The sequence below is a fragment of the Ostrea edulis genome, chromosome 6 (assembly GCF_947568905.1).
Source record: "Ostrea edulis chromosome 6, xbOstEdul1.1, whole genome shotgun sequence".
Lineage (NCBI taxonomy): Eukaryota > Metazoa > Mollusca > Bivalvia > Ostreida > Ostreidae > Ostrea > Ostrea edulis.
Genome location: NC_079169.1, coordinates 37,679,509 through 37,697,319, shown reverse-complemented (window position 1 = coordinate 37,697,319; position 17,811 = coordinate 37,679,509). Strand labels below are relative to the sequence as shown.

General features: G+C 40.8%; 2 protein-coding genes across 2 annotated transcripts in view; one reads left to right on the top strand and one right to left on the bottom strand.

Moving 5' to 3' along the window:
* Positions 1–2,262: 2,262 nt before the first annotated feature.
* On the bottom strand, positions 2,263–6,234 carry LOC125647143 (uncharacterized). Its single transcript, XM_048873827.2, has one exon. The coding sequence runs from the start codon at positions 6,232–6,234 to the stop codon at positions 2,263–2,265; it is 3,972 nt and encodes a 1,323-aa protein (XP_048729784.2).
* Positions 6,235–16,100: 9,866 nt separating this feature from the next.
* Positions 16,101–17,811, top strand: part of LOC125682970 (perlucin-like protein) — a 17,182-nt gene continuing 15,471 nt past the window's right edge. The window contains exon 1 of the mRNA XM_048923622.2: positions 16,101–16,360. Coding sequence (XP_048779579.1) covers positions 16,312–16,360 — 49 coding nt within the window. The 5' untranslated portion in view covers positions 16,101–16,311. The remainder of the gene's footprint in view (positions 16,361–17,811) is intronic.

Below are 17,811 nucleotides of genomic sequence, written 5' to 3'. Positions count from 1 at the left end.
CAGCCATAGTGTAATAATGAAGGTCTGTGCACATTCCCCCTGCTTTTTATAGTGTTACGCGCTCGGGTGCTGGGGATTGAAACGCCCGTGATGAACGGTCTCCTCGTGACGATCGCGGCTACTTTTCAAATTGTATTGCAGAGGACAATATCGACATTTGTATTTCTGCTTAGGGGTCGATGTGGTTAAGGGAGTAAAATGTGCCATACCCCCAAAGGTTTGACCAAAACTGGGTAAGGCTGTATCGGTGGTTCTGGAAGTTCCTATGGGTCCTCGCATGGCTCGTTCCATTTTCTTTTCAGCTAATCCTTGTTTCAGTTCTGCTAAAGTCTTCGTTTTCCTGGGTGGGGTATTTTGAGGTGTCATATATTTCGAAAAAGGGATTTTCACGATGAGTTTAGGGGTCTTCTTCTTCTTAGGAAATTTAGCCATGCGCAAGAGATAAGGAGCCAGGACACTGGTTTTAGGATCGTGGGTCTTCCGGTGAATGATGAGTTTCGGAACTTTCTTAGGAACTTTAGGAACTTTCTTTTTTCTTTTCTTAGCTAAGGCTAAGAGGGAGGGGGTAACACACGTGTTTTCTTTTGCTTCACGACTCTCGCCACACTACGGGGACGTCTTTTACGTTTTTGCCCCGTTTCCCATTTGAACAAATGACGAATGATGGTCCCTCCTAAGAATCCGGCTCCACCCCGTTTCAAAATGGCTTTTTTACGATCTTCTTCATTCGCATTCTTATTGGCAATGACATTCAAGTCGTGACGATGTGCTTGAATGAAACGCCCCGTGAGTTTATTCACGGGTAAGACTCCTCGTAATAAATTTTTAGCGCCCATGGCAAACCAGTTGAGTAAGGCTTTACGCCCTAATTCAATGAGATGGGCTCGTTGAACGGGATCCCGTTCCCGCTGTAAACGTCGTAACGTTTTCACTAATTTACTCTTGGCTGTAGGTCTACTCATGATGAAAGGTGTTTGTGAAATGAAATGAATAGTCATTCATAATGATATTTATACTCTCGGTGGCATGTGCACCGCTAAGGTAGAAAAGAGTTGACTTCTTAATCTTAAATCCTCGGGTGTCTGAGGACTTAAATCGACTAGTAAATACCCGTGAGGAATACTGGTGGCTTCATCATACGCGGGTAATAAATGAGGCATTTGTAATTGGCGACTTAATACCCCAATCTGAGATTTATCTCTAGGATTTTTAAACAACACGAGATAGTGGGCATTCAGACTGATAGTACGATGTTGCACGGCCCGATCAAATAGATTTTGCGTGATATATATAACACTGGTATTACGATGATGCGCTTTGCGCGTAAACCAATCTACAATAGATTCTATGGCTTTACCGCCCATCATATCATCAAAAATGAGTAAATGGCGAGTAGTGAGATCGGCGACTAATTTCTCATCGTCTTGAGGAATGTTGTGAACGAATGTCACCGACTCTTGTAATGATTCGTAAGCCGGTTGCCATTCTCGATAACACCATACTATTTTTTCTGGGGGTGGTGATATCCACTGCGTATTTTGTACCAGTTGCTTCACAAATTCCGTTTTACCCGATTTAGAGGGACCCGCCACCACCATAGTAAATTCATGTTTCAATTGAAACGGGGCCAGTGTCTCGTAGGCATACATCTTGATAAATGACACAAGTTCATGGGATCATACATATTTATTAACAAGTAAAAATACGAACCGTTTCTACAAAAGAATCTCTACAAATAGGACATGTTCTAAGTCCTGAAGCACACATAGCACAAGTACATAAATGACCACAAGGTAAAAAAGCAATTCTCAAGTCTCGTTCTAAACAAATGTGACATTTCTGGGTACACATTGGATTCCCTGCCGCGTCTAAGGGTAAGTCTCCCCAATCGCGATCACTGTCTTTAGCGCGGGCATAGGCATTGAAGGCTTGTCGTACCCATTTGACACTTTTATTGCACAACACGTAAGCACAATGAGGGCTCCAATAGGCATGTTCTATCCAAGGATCGTCCCCGGGTTCCCAATGTTTGAGAGACAATGTGCAATGAAAACAACGCACATGATCATCCATTCCTTTGTAAAAGAATCCGGCTTCTGCAATGTTAGGTAATAAGTTCAACAGAATATCGGGGGCTGTATGAAATGACGCTAGACGAGCCGATAATTCACCATAGGAAGGCACTGAAGGATTCTGTAGTGATCCGTATTTACTCATTTTGCAGACTGATGTTTTTCTCAAGACGCGTTTCCTTTTTTATACCTAATATCCATAAGGAAGCGTGTTGTAATGGTGAACCCGATGTCGCTTGTCGTACACTACGCGGTATTTCTTTACTAAGGGGATGGTGCGAACATCGTGCTGGCGCGTTCTCTGAATGTAGTGAGGATAACGCACGTGGACTTCTTCTTCTCCTTTTAACATTTTTTCTAAGGTAGCGAGTGAGACGATCTTAGAAGCGCGATAATTGAGCGTCAGTCCTTTGACTTTGCACATTGATTTTTCCCCCTGGGTCTCGTATGCATAATTTTTAGGGCCTCCCGACATGTACTTGATGATACGATCTCCACTCAATTCATCGGTCCAGCCGCCTAAACTGTTGACAATGGTAGGGTTAAATTGGGTCTCGTCATGTTGGTAAATGATGCTGTCGGTATCAAAATAGAGGACGCGATCCCCCAAAGGTTCTAACGTCTCGTAGAGATGTAAACGAGCGTGTGCGGTGGTAAAACAAGCCAGCACTACGTTTCCAAAAGGACAGTCTTCTAGGAATTCTTCTTTCTCTTGATAATTGATTAGCATCATGTCAGTTTCCGGATGATCTCGATTTTCCAGCAGCTCGACTCCTTTGATTTCTAGAGTGGCATCTTGTAATTTTTTCTGTAATTCTTCTTCATCGGTTAAATACTGTGTTTGTGGTAGTTGTAATCGTTGTGCAAATTTTCCCCAGAGACAATTTAAAAAGAGTTTGGCAATGGTTCTACGGACGGGGTTTTTCTCGATGTCTATTAGATTCATGAAGATGCCTTCCCGGCGCCGGATCTCATCGATGTAGTCTTGTTTTTGTTCGGGCGTTTGACAATGATCGGGGAATCCGGAAGCTTCTTGTTTAATTTTTAAAAAAGTATCGATGTAAGATCGAAACAAGTCCTGACTGGTCTTTTCAAAATACCAGACTTCATAGATGCGGTCGAGCCGATAACCGAGATCTAGAGCTTTGTGTACTTCTACGGTCACCCAGGTGCCAGTCAGACTGCGTTCTGAATCGCTGTGACTGCATCGATCGTCGGGTCCTAAGTTGCGATGTTCGGCGCAGGTTCGGCATAAGGGGAAAAGTAATTTTCCTCCCGTCTTATAGGGTAAGACGGGATGATACAGACCTCGGGGTGGTAAGACACGATAACGAATGAGACCAAAGTACTCTCTCACATTCTTGAAATCGCTGGTGATGACTTGAGGATGATCGATGGGAAACGTTCTGTATTTCAACACGTAAGGATACAGAGAACACACATCGACGTATCGCATGTCTCCCTCCTCGCAATAGAGGCGCGTGGCATTGGTACGACCTCCGTATAAGGCATCGCGGGGATTTAAGGGGTCCTGAATATCGAGGTCTCGTAGTAATGTTTGTAACTCTGGATTGTTTTTCACTTGTCGATCAAACTCGTGTTCCCAGATGCTCACGACGGTATATCCTTGTTGCTCTAAGGCGGCGGCGCGTTTCAAGGTTTGCTCGTACAGGGTTTGATACGTCTGCTGGACTCGATGGGGGTGGGTTTCCATCAACAGATTCGGATAACAGGTGGGGCACCCGTGCCAGTAGCAGCCGTAAAATTCGTACACGGTGCGGGATTCCTCCTCGTAGCCGTCCACCGTATAAGGGCCTATGGTAATTTCGCCCCCGTTCTTAGCATGACGTATGTTGCGGTCCAGGGAGGTGAGCCAACGGCAACCCTTGGCCGAGTAGCGGCGCGACGGTTGATATCCCATATTGGGGATGATGGCTATGGTGTCCTGTGCCATGAATCCTCGGCGATACGCTAAATTAGCCGTGCTAGCAAAAGTGATGGATTCCTGAAACGGGTCGACGCGGACGAGTCCGTAGAGGGTAGACTTAAATTGCGCACAACACCGGCGCAAAATATCCACATCCGAGATACAGTAAGCCAGGAATTCCTTCTGGAAATCGAACACTTTCCCGGCCTGTTGATTGTACCAGGTATAGAAGGCCTCGCGATTGGTTATCGACATGTCGTCAGGATTGTAGTAGTGCGCATCGGGATAAGGCCCCACGTAATTCTGGTTCTGTTCCGTGTTAAAAAAGTGGGGGAAATAACCTTTTTTCAGTTCTGTTAATCCAAACGCAGAGGGCATCTTGGCCAGGGCAAAGGGGAGGAAATTGTAAGAATCGATGAATCTCAAGCCGAACACTCCCATACACAAGATTTTACTGCCGTTGAGGATGACTGCAGGTTTGATACAGGCCGTGTGCACTAGATAGTTCAAGATGAACTGCCCATCGTATCCCTTGAAATTGTGCGCAATGACGGTCGTTTCATCGTGCTTGAAAGTCACATTACCCTTCTCGTCCGTCTCGGCCTCCAATAACCAGTCCATAAACTGTTTTAAGGTATCGGGGCCTTGAAATACGAAGCGGCGTTGCGAGCCAAACGCATGACAGTGATCACACCGCATGTCGATGTCTAAACTGTCGCAATGTTGACACACGCGTTCGGCCACACAGAGGTTAGGGGTGTGAATTCCGTTTTCCTGTGTACATTCGAAGTCGTAATAAATATACATTTTTAATTCCTTGTTGCGTTTGGGCTTGGGTTTCTGTTGTACGAAGCACCAATGTGGCATGGTGACGAGTTTCTTGCAGATGCGGCATTGTGTTTTTCCCCCGCACGCGTGTCCCTTTAATAATTGGTTAGACATCCATTTCTGACACTGGTCGCAACGTCCCATTAAATTACACACGGTTGTCGCGGTATTGCTACTGTAAGGTTTCAAGTGGGTCTGGTAACACGCAGCATTTCTGAAAAAACCCTTACAATGAGCACATTCCGTGCGGGTGCCGTCCGGGGTACAGGGAGAATCGGCTAAACAAAACGAACAGCGGTGAGGACAGACGGTACGGTGGTCTTCGATGTGGCTATATCCAACATCACAGTAATCACAATAATATGTATTTTCCGTCACTCCCGCCATCGATGTTATGGTATCGTAATGCTCGTTATCCATCAGGATGTTCAAACATTTTCCGCTCCCCTGACCTCTGTAGATGGGGTCTAATCGTAATCGCTGCGTGTTTGTCTTAAATTGAAATATTTTCAAGCGATACTCGGGAGCCAAGACCTGATGTAATTTCTCCCATTCCTGAGGCCCACACGGGTGGTCGTTTGCACACCCGGCGAGTTCCATGAGCGCTAAGGCCCGTCGTTTCTGGTCGAGAGCTCGTACATCTCCAAGTCTCATACGTTTCCATTTCTTCTCCCATTCGGGGTCCGGAACCTCGGGTTTTTGACTGTGTAACTGTGCCACGACAATAGCTCGAGGAAGACATAAAGAATCGTCGGGGTTTTGAATACGAACGATGGCTCTCTTGGAAATCTTAAATTTCTCCTTATCCACGTGCAGATGCTTTTTCTTCATACCACCGCCACTCCCTTGAGGATATTTGACATGAAAAAAATCTAACTGTGTGGCTCCGTCTGTCATCAGGAACTCTTTTTTAGATTGCTGTACGGCTTCTATTTTGTTTAAAATTTTATCCTCGTTGAGGTTTTTAGACTGGGTAAATTCAACCCAAATCTCGGAATCCAAAGACGGGTGTCGAATGTTGAGCCGTACATAATCATTGGGATTGCACTGCATTTCCCGTTTCACATTTTTGAGTATATCTTTGAATAATCGCCGAATAAAGGAAGAATCTGGAAGCTCTTTGAAAGTAACGTTGTACACATTTTGTTTCACTTTAAATTTCCTGGAATGGCGGCCTCTGTCGAGCTTGATTCGATAATATTCCGACACTAACTGGCGTTTTTCTCTGGCTATCCCCCCGCCCCGCTGTAAAAATCTCACTCGTCGCCAGTTTTCTCTGCGGAGTTCTAATTCACGCTCTCGCTGTATGTGTAGTTGTTCCTCTAAAAATCTCAATCGCTGTTCAATATAATTGGTTAGGACCCCATTTCTGCTATTCCGTAAGTCGTTGGGTATTCGCTCAGACATGCTGATGAAAGTGACAACGCAAATTGTGTATTGCGTTTATATACTTATTGTGACGTCATAGAAAAGCAGGTTTTTCCACAACGCCAGCTATAATGTTCCAGTCCTAGCTCACCCACAGCGTCATATAGAATGTTCCACAACGTCAATAACTCTCTAAATTAATTAAATTGTTTATTTAATAAATGTGTAAACTTCACATCATGCGTTTTTCATTCTGAATTTTTAAAGGATTCACACAGGTCTCGTCGTCATAGCGACTTTAGTTAGTGTTATCGATTCTTTCCCATTGTTGCGTCATAGTGCTATCGACCCATTGTTGCGTCATAGCACGCGCTCTACTTCATATCGGCCTACCCCTGCACACCACTGCACTAGGCACGCGCCGCCTTAGCGCTACCTCGACACGCGCTACCTTAGCAACGCCCTACCTCGCCTGCTCGCCACTCCGTTCTCAAACTTGACCTTTTGACCTCAAAAGTGCACTCAGTTGAACCGGCCATCGAGCCGCGTTATACTACTTATGTGCTGTTTTTATGTATAATGTATTGTTTTTCTCTTTAATTACATTGTAAGTCATTTATCTTCACTTTCGACTACCGTATGGACGCGCTCCAGCGATTATCGACAATGTTTATTGATAATCTCACTGTCGTCTTTGCTCCTCCCACTAGTTATTCTAACCCCGCCTACTGGGACTGCTTTTCGGTTTGTTTATTGGGACAGCTGCGGGACTGCCCTGGGACTGCTTTCTGTCAGGTTGGGTCTGGTTGGTACACACGGAGCTAATGCGAAGTAAATTTAATTCGCATTAAATCCCGACGTAAATTTTGATTCGAAGTAAACTAATGCGCATTAAAATCTCCGTGTGAACGCGGTTCAGATTTAATTCGCATTAACTTACGTTTAATGCGAATTAAATTCTTCGTGTGAACGAGGCATAATTATCGTTTTATTTTCGCCTCGAAAAGACGACTAACTGTAAAGTGGCACAAATCAGCCACCATACTTGGGGTCTCATGTTTTACCAACTCGTATGCACTCCAAACAACCACTTGTCTCATCAGGAAACTCCCTCTTGTTTCAACATGACATCACGACCACGCCCGAGAATATCAGGATTTCCCGCTAATTAACGACATTGTGCAACTGAACTGTCAGTGTATACGTAATGACCCAGTTGCACAAATGTTCGTTAAGTTTAACTGACAGTCAACTTCAAGTCAACACTATATAAATGTAAGAGTTAATGACAAGTTACTGTTAGTCTAACTTTCGTGCAACTGATTTGTCTCTGTCGAACATATGTGGAAGAAATTGGTAGACGTATTCAACGTCTCCAACTTCCTTCAAACAACATCCATCAGTTGACTCAAACGTTAGCAGAAGAATGCATAGGCACCTGAAGTATGAACAGCGTGTATAGATCTTATGTGCACCCCCTCTAGAATCTATTAAAAATATAGAACCAATAATTTATCCAAAATATGTGATTCCCCCCACTAATAACTTTCACAAGTCATTCTGAATAGTCAATTTCTACTTTTCTGTAAGCTTTTGAGATGACCACTTGTGAAATACTAATAAATGTAATAATTATTATTAAGGTGATCGGCGGGGAAATCATATATTTTGAATAAATTATTGATTCTACTGTAACGTGTAGCGGTCACCCAGCCAAGTGCTGATCACGCTCGCCGTTGCTTAACTTGCGTGATCAAGAGAGAGGCTCTACCACATCACTAGAAAAGCTAGCTCTCTAGCGAGGCAGTATAAGTTCCCTCTTATACTGTCCGCTACACTTCCCCCCACTCGGAGAAGCTTCGTCCCGAAGCTTAGCGTGAGTCCTCTCTGAGTGTTTGGCACCTGCTCAGTAACGGCACCCGCCGTTCCCGACGACAACCACCGTCGTCCCCGGACGAATCCACGTCCGTATCCAGAGCTCCGAAGAGACTCTACCTGAAGCAGGCCTCCCGCCAAACACCAGAATCACTACGCTGACACCAATTTGTAACGTGTAGCGGTCACCCAGCCAAGTGCTGTTCACGCTCGCCGTTGCTTAACTTGCGTGATCAAGAGAGAGGTTCTACCACATCACTAGAAAAACTAGTTCTCTAGCGAGGCAGTATAAGTTCCCTCTTATACTGTCCGCTACATATACACTACATTTTTTTTTAAATTTAGTAGAAGGAGGGCGGGGTGTATGTACACAAGATCTTCACACTTAAAGCTGACATGAATTAATAAATATAGTATAATTCTATATGTCCGCCATATTTCTTTGCTAATCCGCCATATTAGTTGGATATTCTATTGTTATATGTATCAGGGTTCGCATGGTATATAAGGGTACGAGTTGTGCTACGCTTCACTTCACATCAGTGTCTTCGATTTACCTGTGCGGGTAGCTTCGACAGGTAACACGTACATCTCCGATACCAATTTATAGGACACCAAGAAGAAATGAAATCACGTTTTGAAACACCATGCAGTGCTCAAAATTACAATAAACATATCGTACAGTAGTAAATCATTCTAAAAGCTTTGGATAAATAAATATAGAATGCCTTTTCTTTACGTGAATGTGGTACATTTGCAATAAATACGTCAAAACTATACAAAAACGAGGAGAAATATTTCATCTATTATCTAGATCTATTGATGAAATGGAATAAACAAAGGGTATAAAATCTATACCATTCACACTTACTTCAAGCAAAATGCAAATATATAAATACTACTATATGAAAAAAGAAGACATGGTCATGTATGCTCGCCATGAAAAAGCATCGAATGCGGATGATTATTTACCTGGGTCTACTCGTAATATCTGTAAAGGACCGAAGATGTACGTGTACACTTGTCGAAAATACTCAAAGTAATAGTAAAACTCCCTTTATTAGCATAATCCATGAAACAAAACGGTACACTCCATTTGTATTCCAACAGTAAACAACATTGTCCATTGTACAGACTGCGACACACTTAGCCCGTGCCGATCAGCTATCTTCAATCAGGGGAAGTATCAGAGTAGAATATTTACCCTGTATTGTCCATGAATCCTTATACCGTATGATTTGCTTGTCAGAGTATTGCAGATTTATAAATCAGGAAATCTTTTAGGTACATAAATTGTTTGTGCATAGATAATTTGCATATACAACACGGTACGAGTGTATGGAGAGAGAGAGAGAGAGAGAGAGAGAGAGAGAGAGAGAGATTCAAACGATGATCTTGTAATAATCGCGCTCTTATTAAGACAAATGATATCGTTAATTCAATACATGTATAACAGAACAGTAACTCAATATTGCTCTCATTAATTGATATTACAGATTTATTTGATTCATTTAAAGCACGCAATAATTAAAAATTAAACACATCTTTAAATAATGTTATTTTCAATTCAATTACTTCATTTTATGCTAATTCGGCGCTTAATAGATCTTATATATCTATGCCATTTTGCTTTATTACGTTCTGCGTCGGATGCAAATTGTAGTAATGCAAAATGTAATAATTGAGTTTATCACATGCGTAGTTATCAAGCACATAGAATTTTTTTTATCTAAACATATTTTATTGAGAAACTCAACAGGATTGGGCAACAGGCATAGCCTATATATGTAGGCCCTCTCTCAAATACAAAGGTCAAAGTACGTAGAATCAAGGGGAGGGGTCAATAGTGTCTGTCCCCCACCTTTGATAACAATATCCACTTTTTTGTTATTTTTTTTTCTTTTTTTTTATGTTTTCCGCCACACTCAACAATTTTTCAGTTATCTGGTGGCGCCCAGTTTTTGTTAGTGGAAGAGAGAAACCAGATACAATGTACCCGGGAAGAGACCATCGACCTTCCGAAAGTAAACTGGGAAACTTTCTCACCGGCGCGAGCGGGTTTCGAACCCGCGCCGACAGATGCAGAAGTGAGAGGCCGTTATTTTGTAATGCAAATAAAAAATATATTGGGTGACAACCCCCTCCCCCCAAAATTCACCCCAGCTTGAAAGTTCTGATATAATAGTAGAAGACACACACCACCACCAATTAAGAAAATGAAGATATTATGAGGCACTCATAGTAGAGGACCCTAACCACCCCATCCCATCCCCAACGATGGAAGAAAATAAAGTGTAGGGGGAAATTATTGAGGCAGTCAAAATGAAAGACTCTTGTAACCCTTCGCCTCCACATTAGGACTTTGAACATCGGATAAAACATCTTGGTTTGTTTGGGTTTTATGTTTTATTTTATTGATGTTTTCGTTCATCTTTTTAATTATTATTTTGAATGGCAAGAAATTTTAAAGAATCCAATTTTCCATTTTTTTCTTCCTGTTGTACCCCCACCCCATGAAAAATGACGATACATGTCTGGTTATTACATGTACATTTTGCTTTTCAACACTTGCATGCATACTAATTGTATGGTGTAGAATTGCACCCTTTACCAAGTTTTACTTCATTTACACAGTGTAAGGAATGGTAAACCAAAATCACAAAACAAAATGCATAAAGGCCAAGATAGTTTTAAGGGTAGGAACTTCATTCACGAATACATAAATACATGTATTCAGAAAAATCGCATGCATGCATTGCAGGACTATAGCATATGTGTATTTTAACGTTTCTGTAACATGCCATACTGATTATTTTCATTTCGGAGATCTGGCGCAATGGATATATTCTGAAAATAGACATACCGCTGTACGTCGAAATTTCAAATTCAAATGTATTCGATAAGATGTTAGTATTCATAAATTAGTAAAATTCGTGTTGAGGTTTTTTTTTTATATATATGATACAGTGTCAATCTACTGTAATGCATTAGTAGGGTATGCAAAAGGCAAGAGTATCAACATTTTTTAGTATCGATATCTATATGATCACGAAAAAACATTATAATGTATATCCGGATTCATATGCCGATTTAGATATCAATAAAAACAAAGCTGCATAGTTTGGGAGAGGGGATTCAAATGAGTCTGATGAAATTAAAAGAAGGAACCCCACATTTGCATTCAAACTAGATGCACTTCAAAATGATTTTATTTCTGCTCTGACTGAAAGCATGATTCTAAATTCGGGAACGAATCTTGCATACAAAATAATCAGTAGGGGAACACATAAATCCGAGCTCCTTTGGAATTTAATAAAATGCAGATATGCACCTTTCTTTCAACACGAATTGATGTTGTTCCAGGCACGTATACAGGGGGTTGGGGTGGGCAGGGAGGCTGTGATGGTCTGCTCTCCCCACTTTTTTGAAAATTTACTTTTTTCCGTTATTCTAACATACAAAGTCAGTATTTTCTACACGCACAGTTAAAACTGATATTTTTTTTTTTAATTTGTAATGAATTCAATTATAAGCATCAACTCCTGTAAGTTTTTAATATATTGTCAATAACAAATTTTTAAATAGCTGAAAATTTTTTAATGCTTGTAAGCTTACTATTATATCAGTGATCAATTTTCTTTCCTTCTGTGAAATGATATATTGTACATCGAAGTAGGACAGCCTCTCTCTCTCTCTCTCTCTCTCTCTCTCTCTCATATCCAATCAATGAATATGGACATACGGAGACCGTAAATAATCATGTGGTTCCCAAAGAAACAATAAAACTATATTTTCGTTTATACATTTCCTTTTATATGTGTCTTTGTGTAATCAACTGTTTATTATGGATTGCAAATGTAATACCCGCATTTTCAAACAGATGTATATTTTCTATCATTATTCCCTTATTTGTATATCCAAGTTTGTATATGATCATCGATAAATTTTGAATTGAGCACGCAATATATCCAACCAGATGCTCAGTGTATATGATTAGATTCCCGATTTCTATAAACTGCAAAACCTCGACCAGACAAGCATTCAATACAGGAAAAATTTTCGACTCTGACATCTCCCCCGATTGAATACACCCTATTTGGCACGGGTGAAGTGTGTCGCAGTCTGTATAATGGAATGACAACTTGTTGTAAAGTTCTAACGAAATACAAATGGAGTTTATCATTTTGTTTCGTGGATTTATCAGAATAAAGAGAATCTAATATTTTCGGTAAGTGCACATCTCCGATACCTGTTGATTAGACGTCCGTATTTGATACGAGTTTTTTTTTGGCGAATATGCCACGTGCATTACATATTATGCATATGGCATGGACCTGTATTTTGCAAGAATTGATATAAATAATATATTTTATGCTCTTTGCTTATTCCATTCTATCAGTATGTAATTGGCAAATGATTTCTCCGCATTTATTTCATAAGAAACTACAAATACTTGCATGCACTTGTAAGTATGCAAGAAAAGCTTCTTTTTTTTTTCTTTTTTTTTTTGCATCTTTTCTAAATTATCTAAACTTTCGGAATGTTGCATTGGTATACAATAAACATTTTGTAATTTTGAGCAAAGCATAATGTTTTAAACTGTTATTTTATTTGTTTCGCATTCCCTATATATTACTATCGGAGATGTGAACTGGTCGAGTCCACCTAGAAAAATCACTCAGGTGTGACAATCACATTTGGGGTATATACGGGTAGAGTAAATTAGGCTACCCGAGAGAAATATGGCGGATAAGATGAGAAAGGTGTACGTATTTATTAATTCATGTCAGCTTTAAGGTGCCTGTGGAAGACTGAAATGACACTCGTGTGAAAAGGATTAATTTATGCACACAAGAATCTGTACATCGCTTGATGAGCCAGGAAGACACATGGTGAAGAAATTCACCTATCCTATACATTCGATTTTTTGTTCATGATATCTAATGATAATATGTAAGCAATTATATAGATCATTTTAATTTTTCTACATTTAGCTTATATTTAAAATAGTAACTGCAATCGGAACATATTCACTCAGTTTGGTGAGTTTTTGTTCATATACATGTACATGCAGTGCCACATTAACATAGACTGAAATAATTGAAGATATCATTAATTATTTAAAGATATCAATTCACTGATGCGCGCGACAATTCAGTTAACGATCTCTTCAAATAATTAATGATTTCCCACAATTTAAAGTTTTCCGCGCATTGATTGAATTATTGATAGTATTAATTATTCTGCTGAATTGATGCATGCTGTAATTGAATCGTTGCTCTTTTCTAATTCATTGATGTTATTAACAACTGAATTGATGCGCTCTATAATTCAATTGATGAGAGGAATAATTCAATTATTGCGCGCATCAATTCATTTAATACGCGCAATAAGTGAATTATTGCCCTCTTCAATAGAATTATTAATATCAATAATTCAATTGATGCGGGCAATAATTCCTTCAGACAGAGCAATTATTCAATAAGAAATATCTTCAATTCAACATATCCACCATTGAATTGATGAACTCTTTAAATAATTTGTTTCTCTCATTAAAAGAATTCATGCGTGCATTATAGCCTTATATAGAATCGTTGTAAATAATCAGAAATACTTTCTACTGAATTAATTAAAGAAATGATAGAATCATTCATATCGAGCTCCGAATCAAATTTTGCAAGTAATAATATGAACACATTGACGTGCGCATCAAGTTAATTGATGAGAGCAATAACTGATTTGATGCAGTTTCATACAACAAATTTTGCACTTCTTCTGCATCATCTGATATAACAACTCTTCAAAATATTAACGAGAACAGTGCATAAACAGTCCTAACGTGGTACATGGATCCTGAACAGTGCCCACGTAGGTACACGGATCATGAGTTCACAAGTCACACATACGTGCACAGGTTACAAACAGACCCCACGTACATACACAGGTTACAAACAGACCCCACGTTCGTGCACATGTTACAAACAGGCCCCACATACGTGCACAGGTTACAAACAGGCCCCACGTACGTGCACCAGTTACAAACAGGCTCCATGTACATACACAGGTTACAAACAGGCTCATGTACGTACACAGGTTACAAACAGGCCCACGTACGTACACAGGTTACAAACAGACCCCATGTACGTACACAGGTTACAAACAGACCCATGTACATACACAGGTTACAAACAGGCCCCACGTACGTACAAAGGTTGCAAACAAGCCCACGTACGTACACAGGTTATAAACAGACCCACGTACGTACACAGGTTACAAACATGCCCCACGTATATACATAGGTTACAAACAGGCCGCACGTACGTCTACAGGTTAGAAACAGGCCCACGTAGACACACAGGCTACATACAGGCCCCACATATATACACATATTACAAACAGGCCGCACGTACGTACACAGGTTACAAACAGGCCCCAGGTATGTACACAGGTTACAAACAGGCCCACGTGCATACACAGATTACAAACAAGCCCCAAGTACGTACACAGGTTACAAATAGACCCCACGTACGTACACATGTTACAAACAGGCCCCACGTACATTCACAGGTTACAAACAGGCCCCACGTATGTATACAGGTTACAAACAGGCCCACGTACATACATAGATTACAAACAGGCCCCACGTATGTACACATATTACATACAGGCCCCACGTACGTACACAGGTTACAAACAGGCCCACGTACGTACACAGGTTACAATCAGGCCCACGTACATACACAGGTTACAAACAGGCCCACGTACGTACACAGGTTAGAAACAGGCCCCACGTATATACATAGGTTACAAACAGACCCCACGTACGTCCACAGGTTAGAAACAGGCCCACGTACGTACACAGGTTAGAAACAAGCCCCACATATATACACATATCAAAAACAGGCCGCACGTACGTACACAGGTTACAAACAGGCCCCACGTACATACACAGGTTACAAACAGGCCCCACGTATGTACACAGGTTACAAACAGGCCCCACGTACATACACAGATTACAAACAAGCCCCATGTACGTACACAGGTTACAAATAGACTCCACGTAAGTACACATATTACAAACAGGCCCCACGTACATACAAAGGTTACAAACAGGCCCCATGTATGTATGCAGGTTACAAACAGGCCCTACGTACATACACAGATTACAAACATGCCCCATGTACGTACACAGGTTACAAACAGGCCCCATGTATGTATGCAGGTTACAAACAGGGCCCACGTACATACACAGATTACAAACATACCCCATGTACGTACACAGGTTATAAACAGGCCCCACGTACATACACAGGTTACAAATAAGCCCCACGTATGTACACAGGTTACAAACAGGCCCCACGTACATACACATATTACAAATAGGCCCCACGTATGTACACAGGTTACAAACTGGCCCCACGTACATACACATATTACAAATAGGCCCCACGTACATACACAGATTACAAACAGATCCCATATACGTGCACAGGTTACAAACAGGCGCCACATACATACACAGGTTACAACAAACAGGCCCCACGTACATACACAGGTTACAAACAGGCCCCATGTACATACACATATTACAAACAAGTCCCGCGTACGTCTACGGATCATGAGCAGGCCTCATGTTTATATATAAATCAAAAGACTCTAAGAAGAGCGCTGTAAAAAGTGTTGAAAATCTTCCCCTTAAGTATCCATAACACGTTTAGAAAATCCGCTCTAATATACTTATTATCGTCCGCTCAATGTCAACTTCTCTGCCGCTAAAGCGTCCTCTTTTTTCGCTTAGATGTCCTGTCAATCTTATCAAATAATAGGGTAAGAGTGTACTGTTTAATTGAAACGATTTATACTTTGTTAGGCAATGAAAACAAGTTTAACATAAATTGATAAAGAAAAGAAATTATAGATTCGTCCTCCAAATTAAGTACAAAAGTATAATTTTGACAGTATGAATGATGACGTTAAGAATTGAGTGAACACTATTCATTTATGCGTGTTTCACGTGTTCGCCACGGAATACCCACAGTGCATAAGGTCAAATACCGTGGCCGGTGCAGTGTTCTCCCAGTTCAATATGTTTCTATAGCTATAAGTAACACATGTCTCCCTAATAAAGTTCTATACATTCCTTCATATTAGTTCTTTTCATGACGGATATTAGCAGGCGATATATCAATCTTTTCCCTCCCTGCTGAATCATTTCTGTCTCCGTCCCGTGGACAATCAGACATGAAGGAGATAACAGTTCTCGTCGTCCTGAGTCTGCTGCCGAACATAGGTATGGTGATTATTATTTATCTCAGTCAACAGGTAGAAACAGTCTAGTATAGTGGAACACTAATACTCCGTACATTATCATTTTGTTTTACTGTGGAATCATTAGCCTAGGTCACGCAAGCCGTTTCACTCCCCACTCAAACGTTTGTCTCGTAGAACACTGCATTGGCAAACATGTAGGTGACCTAAACTATGGAATCATTAGATTTCGGGGGGGAGGGGGGGTCAATTTTCGTACATTATCCCAAGAATTTCAAACCTTGACGAAATACACAAAATATTTAAAGATTCATTGTACAGAAACTATATCGCAAAATTTCGAACGAAACTGTAGAATCTCAACAATCCACGAAAATTGAGCCTCTCGAATTTAAATGACCCCAGAATATTCCGTGTCTACTTGGAGTAGACCGGCTTTTATCAGTTACTATATTCAGAACTAGTAGTAGCTGCGGAACTGTAGCTCTCTGAAAAAATCAGGGACAGACTTGTCCCAATATTTTCTCATAGAGCTACAGTTCTGCAGCTAAGCTAACAAATCCCATTTTATCAGTCTCGCCCTGAGTATAAACGAATTTCTTCGTAGAGTAGATCCAGTTTATCAGATTTTACTTGAAGCTGGTAGACCCGGTTTAACAGTGTTTACCATAGGCTGGTAGACCCGGTTTAACAGTGTTTACCTGAGACTGGTAGATCCGGTTTAACAGTGTTTACCTGAGGCTGGTAGACCCGGTTTAACAATGTTTACCTGAGGCTGGTAGACCCGGTTTAACAGTGTTTACCTAACGCTGATAGACCCGGTTTAACAGTGTTTACCTGAGGCTGGTAGACCCGGTTTAACAGTGTTTACCTAACGCTGGTAGACCCGGTTTAACAGTGTTTACCTGAAGCTGGTAGACCCGGTTTAACAGTGTTTACCATAGGCTGGTAGACCCGGTTTAACAGTGTTTACCTGAGACTGGTAGATCCGGTTTAACAGTGTTTACCTGAGGCTGGTAGACCCGGTTTAACAATGTTTACCTGAGGCTGGTAGACCCGGTTTAACAGTGTTTACCTAACGCTGGTAGACCCGGTTTAACAGTGTTTACCTGAGGCTGGTAGACCCGGTTTAACGGTGTTTACCTGAGACTGGTAGACCCGGTTTAACAGTGTTTACTTAAATTCTAGTTTATTCACGAGGATTTACAACCTCGCAAAATATTTGATGACTGGTACCAACTGCTTGCAAAAGTATCAAAACTACCAATCTCCCGAAATTAAAAGCTTTCAAAAACCGCACGATCTACATCAAAGCCAAACATGAATCAATAAGATTAATCTTGTTTGAAATATATGACAATATGTTTATGGATTAAAGATGGAGAAATTAATCGGAGCGAAAGCTTATTGCTTTGTTGAAATACCAAAGTGAATATTTTCAATATTTTTATGAATATAAAAGCCGGCCTTAAG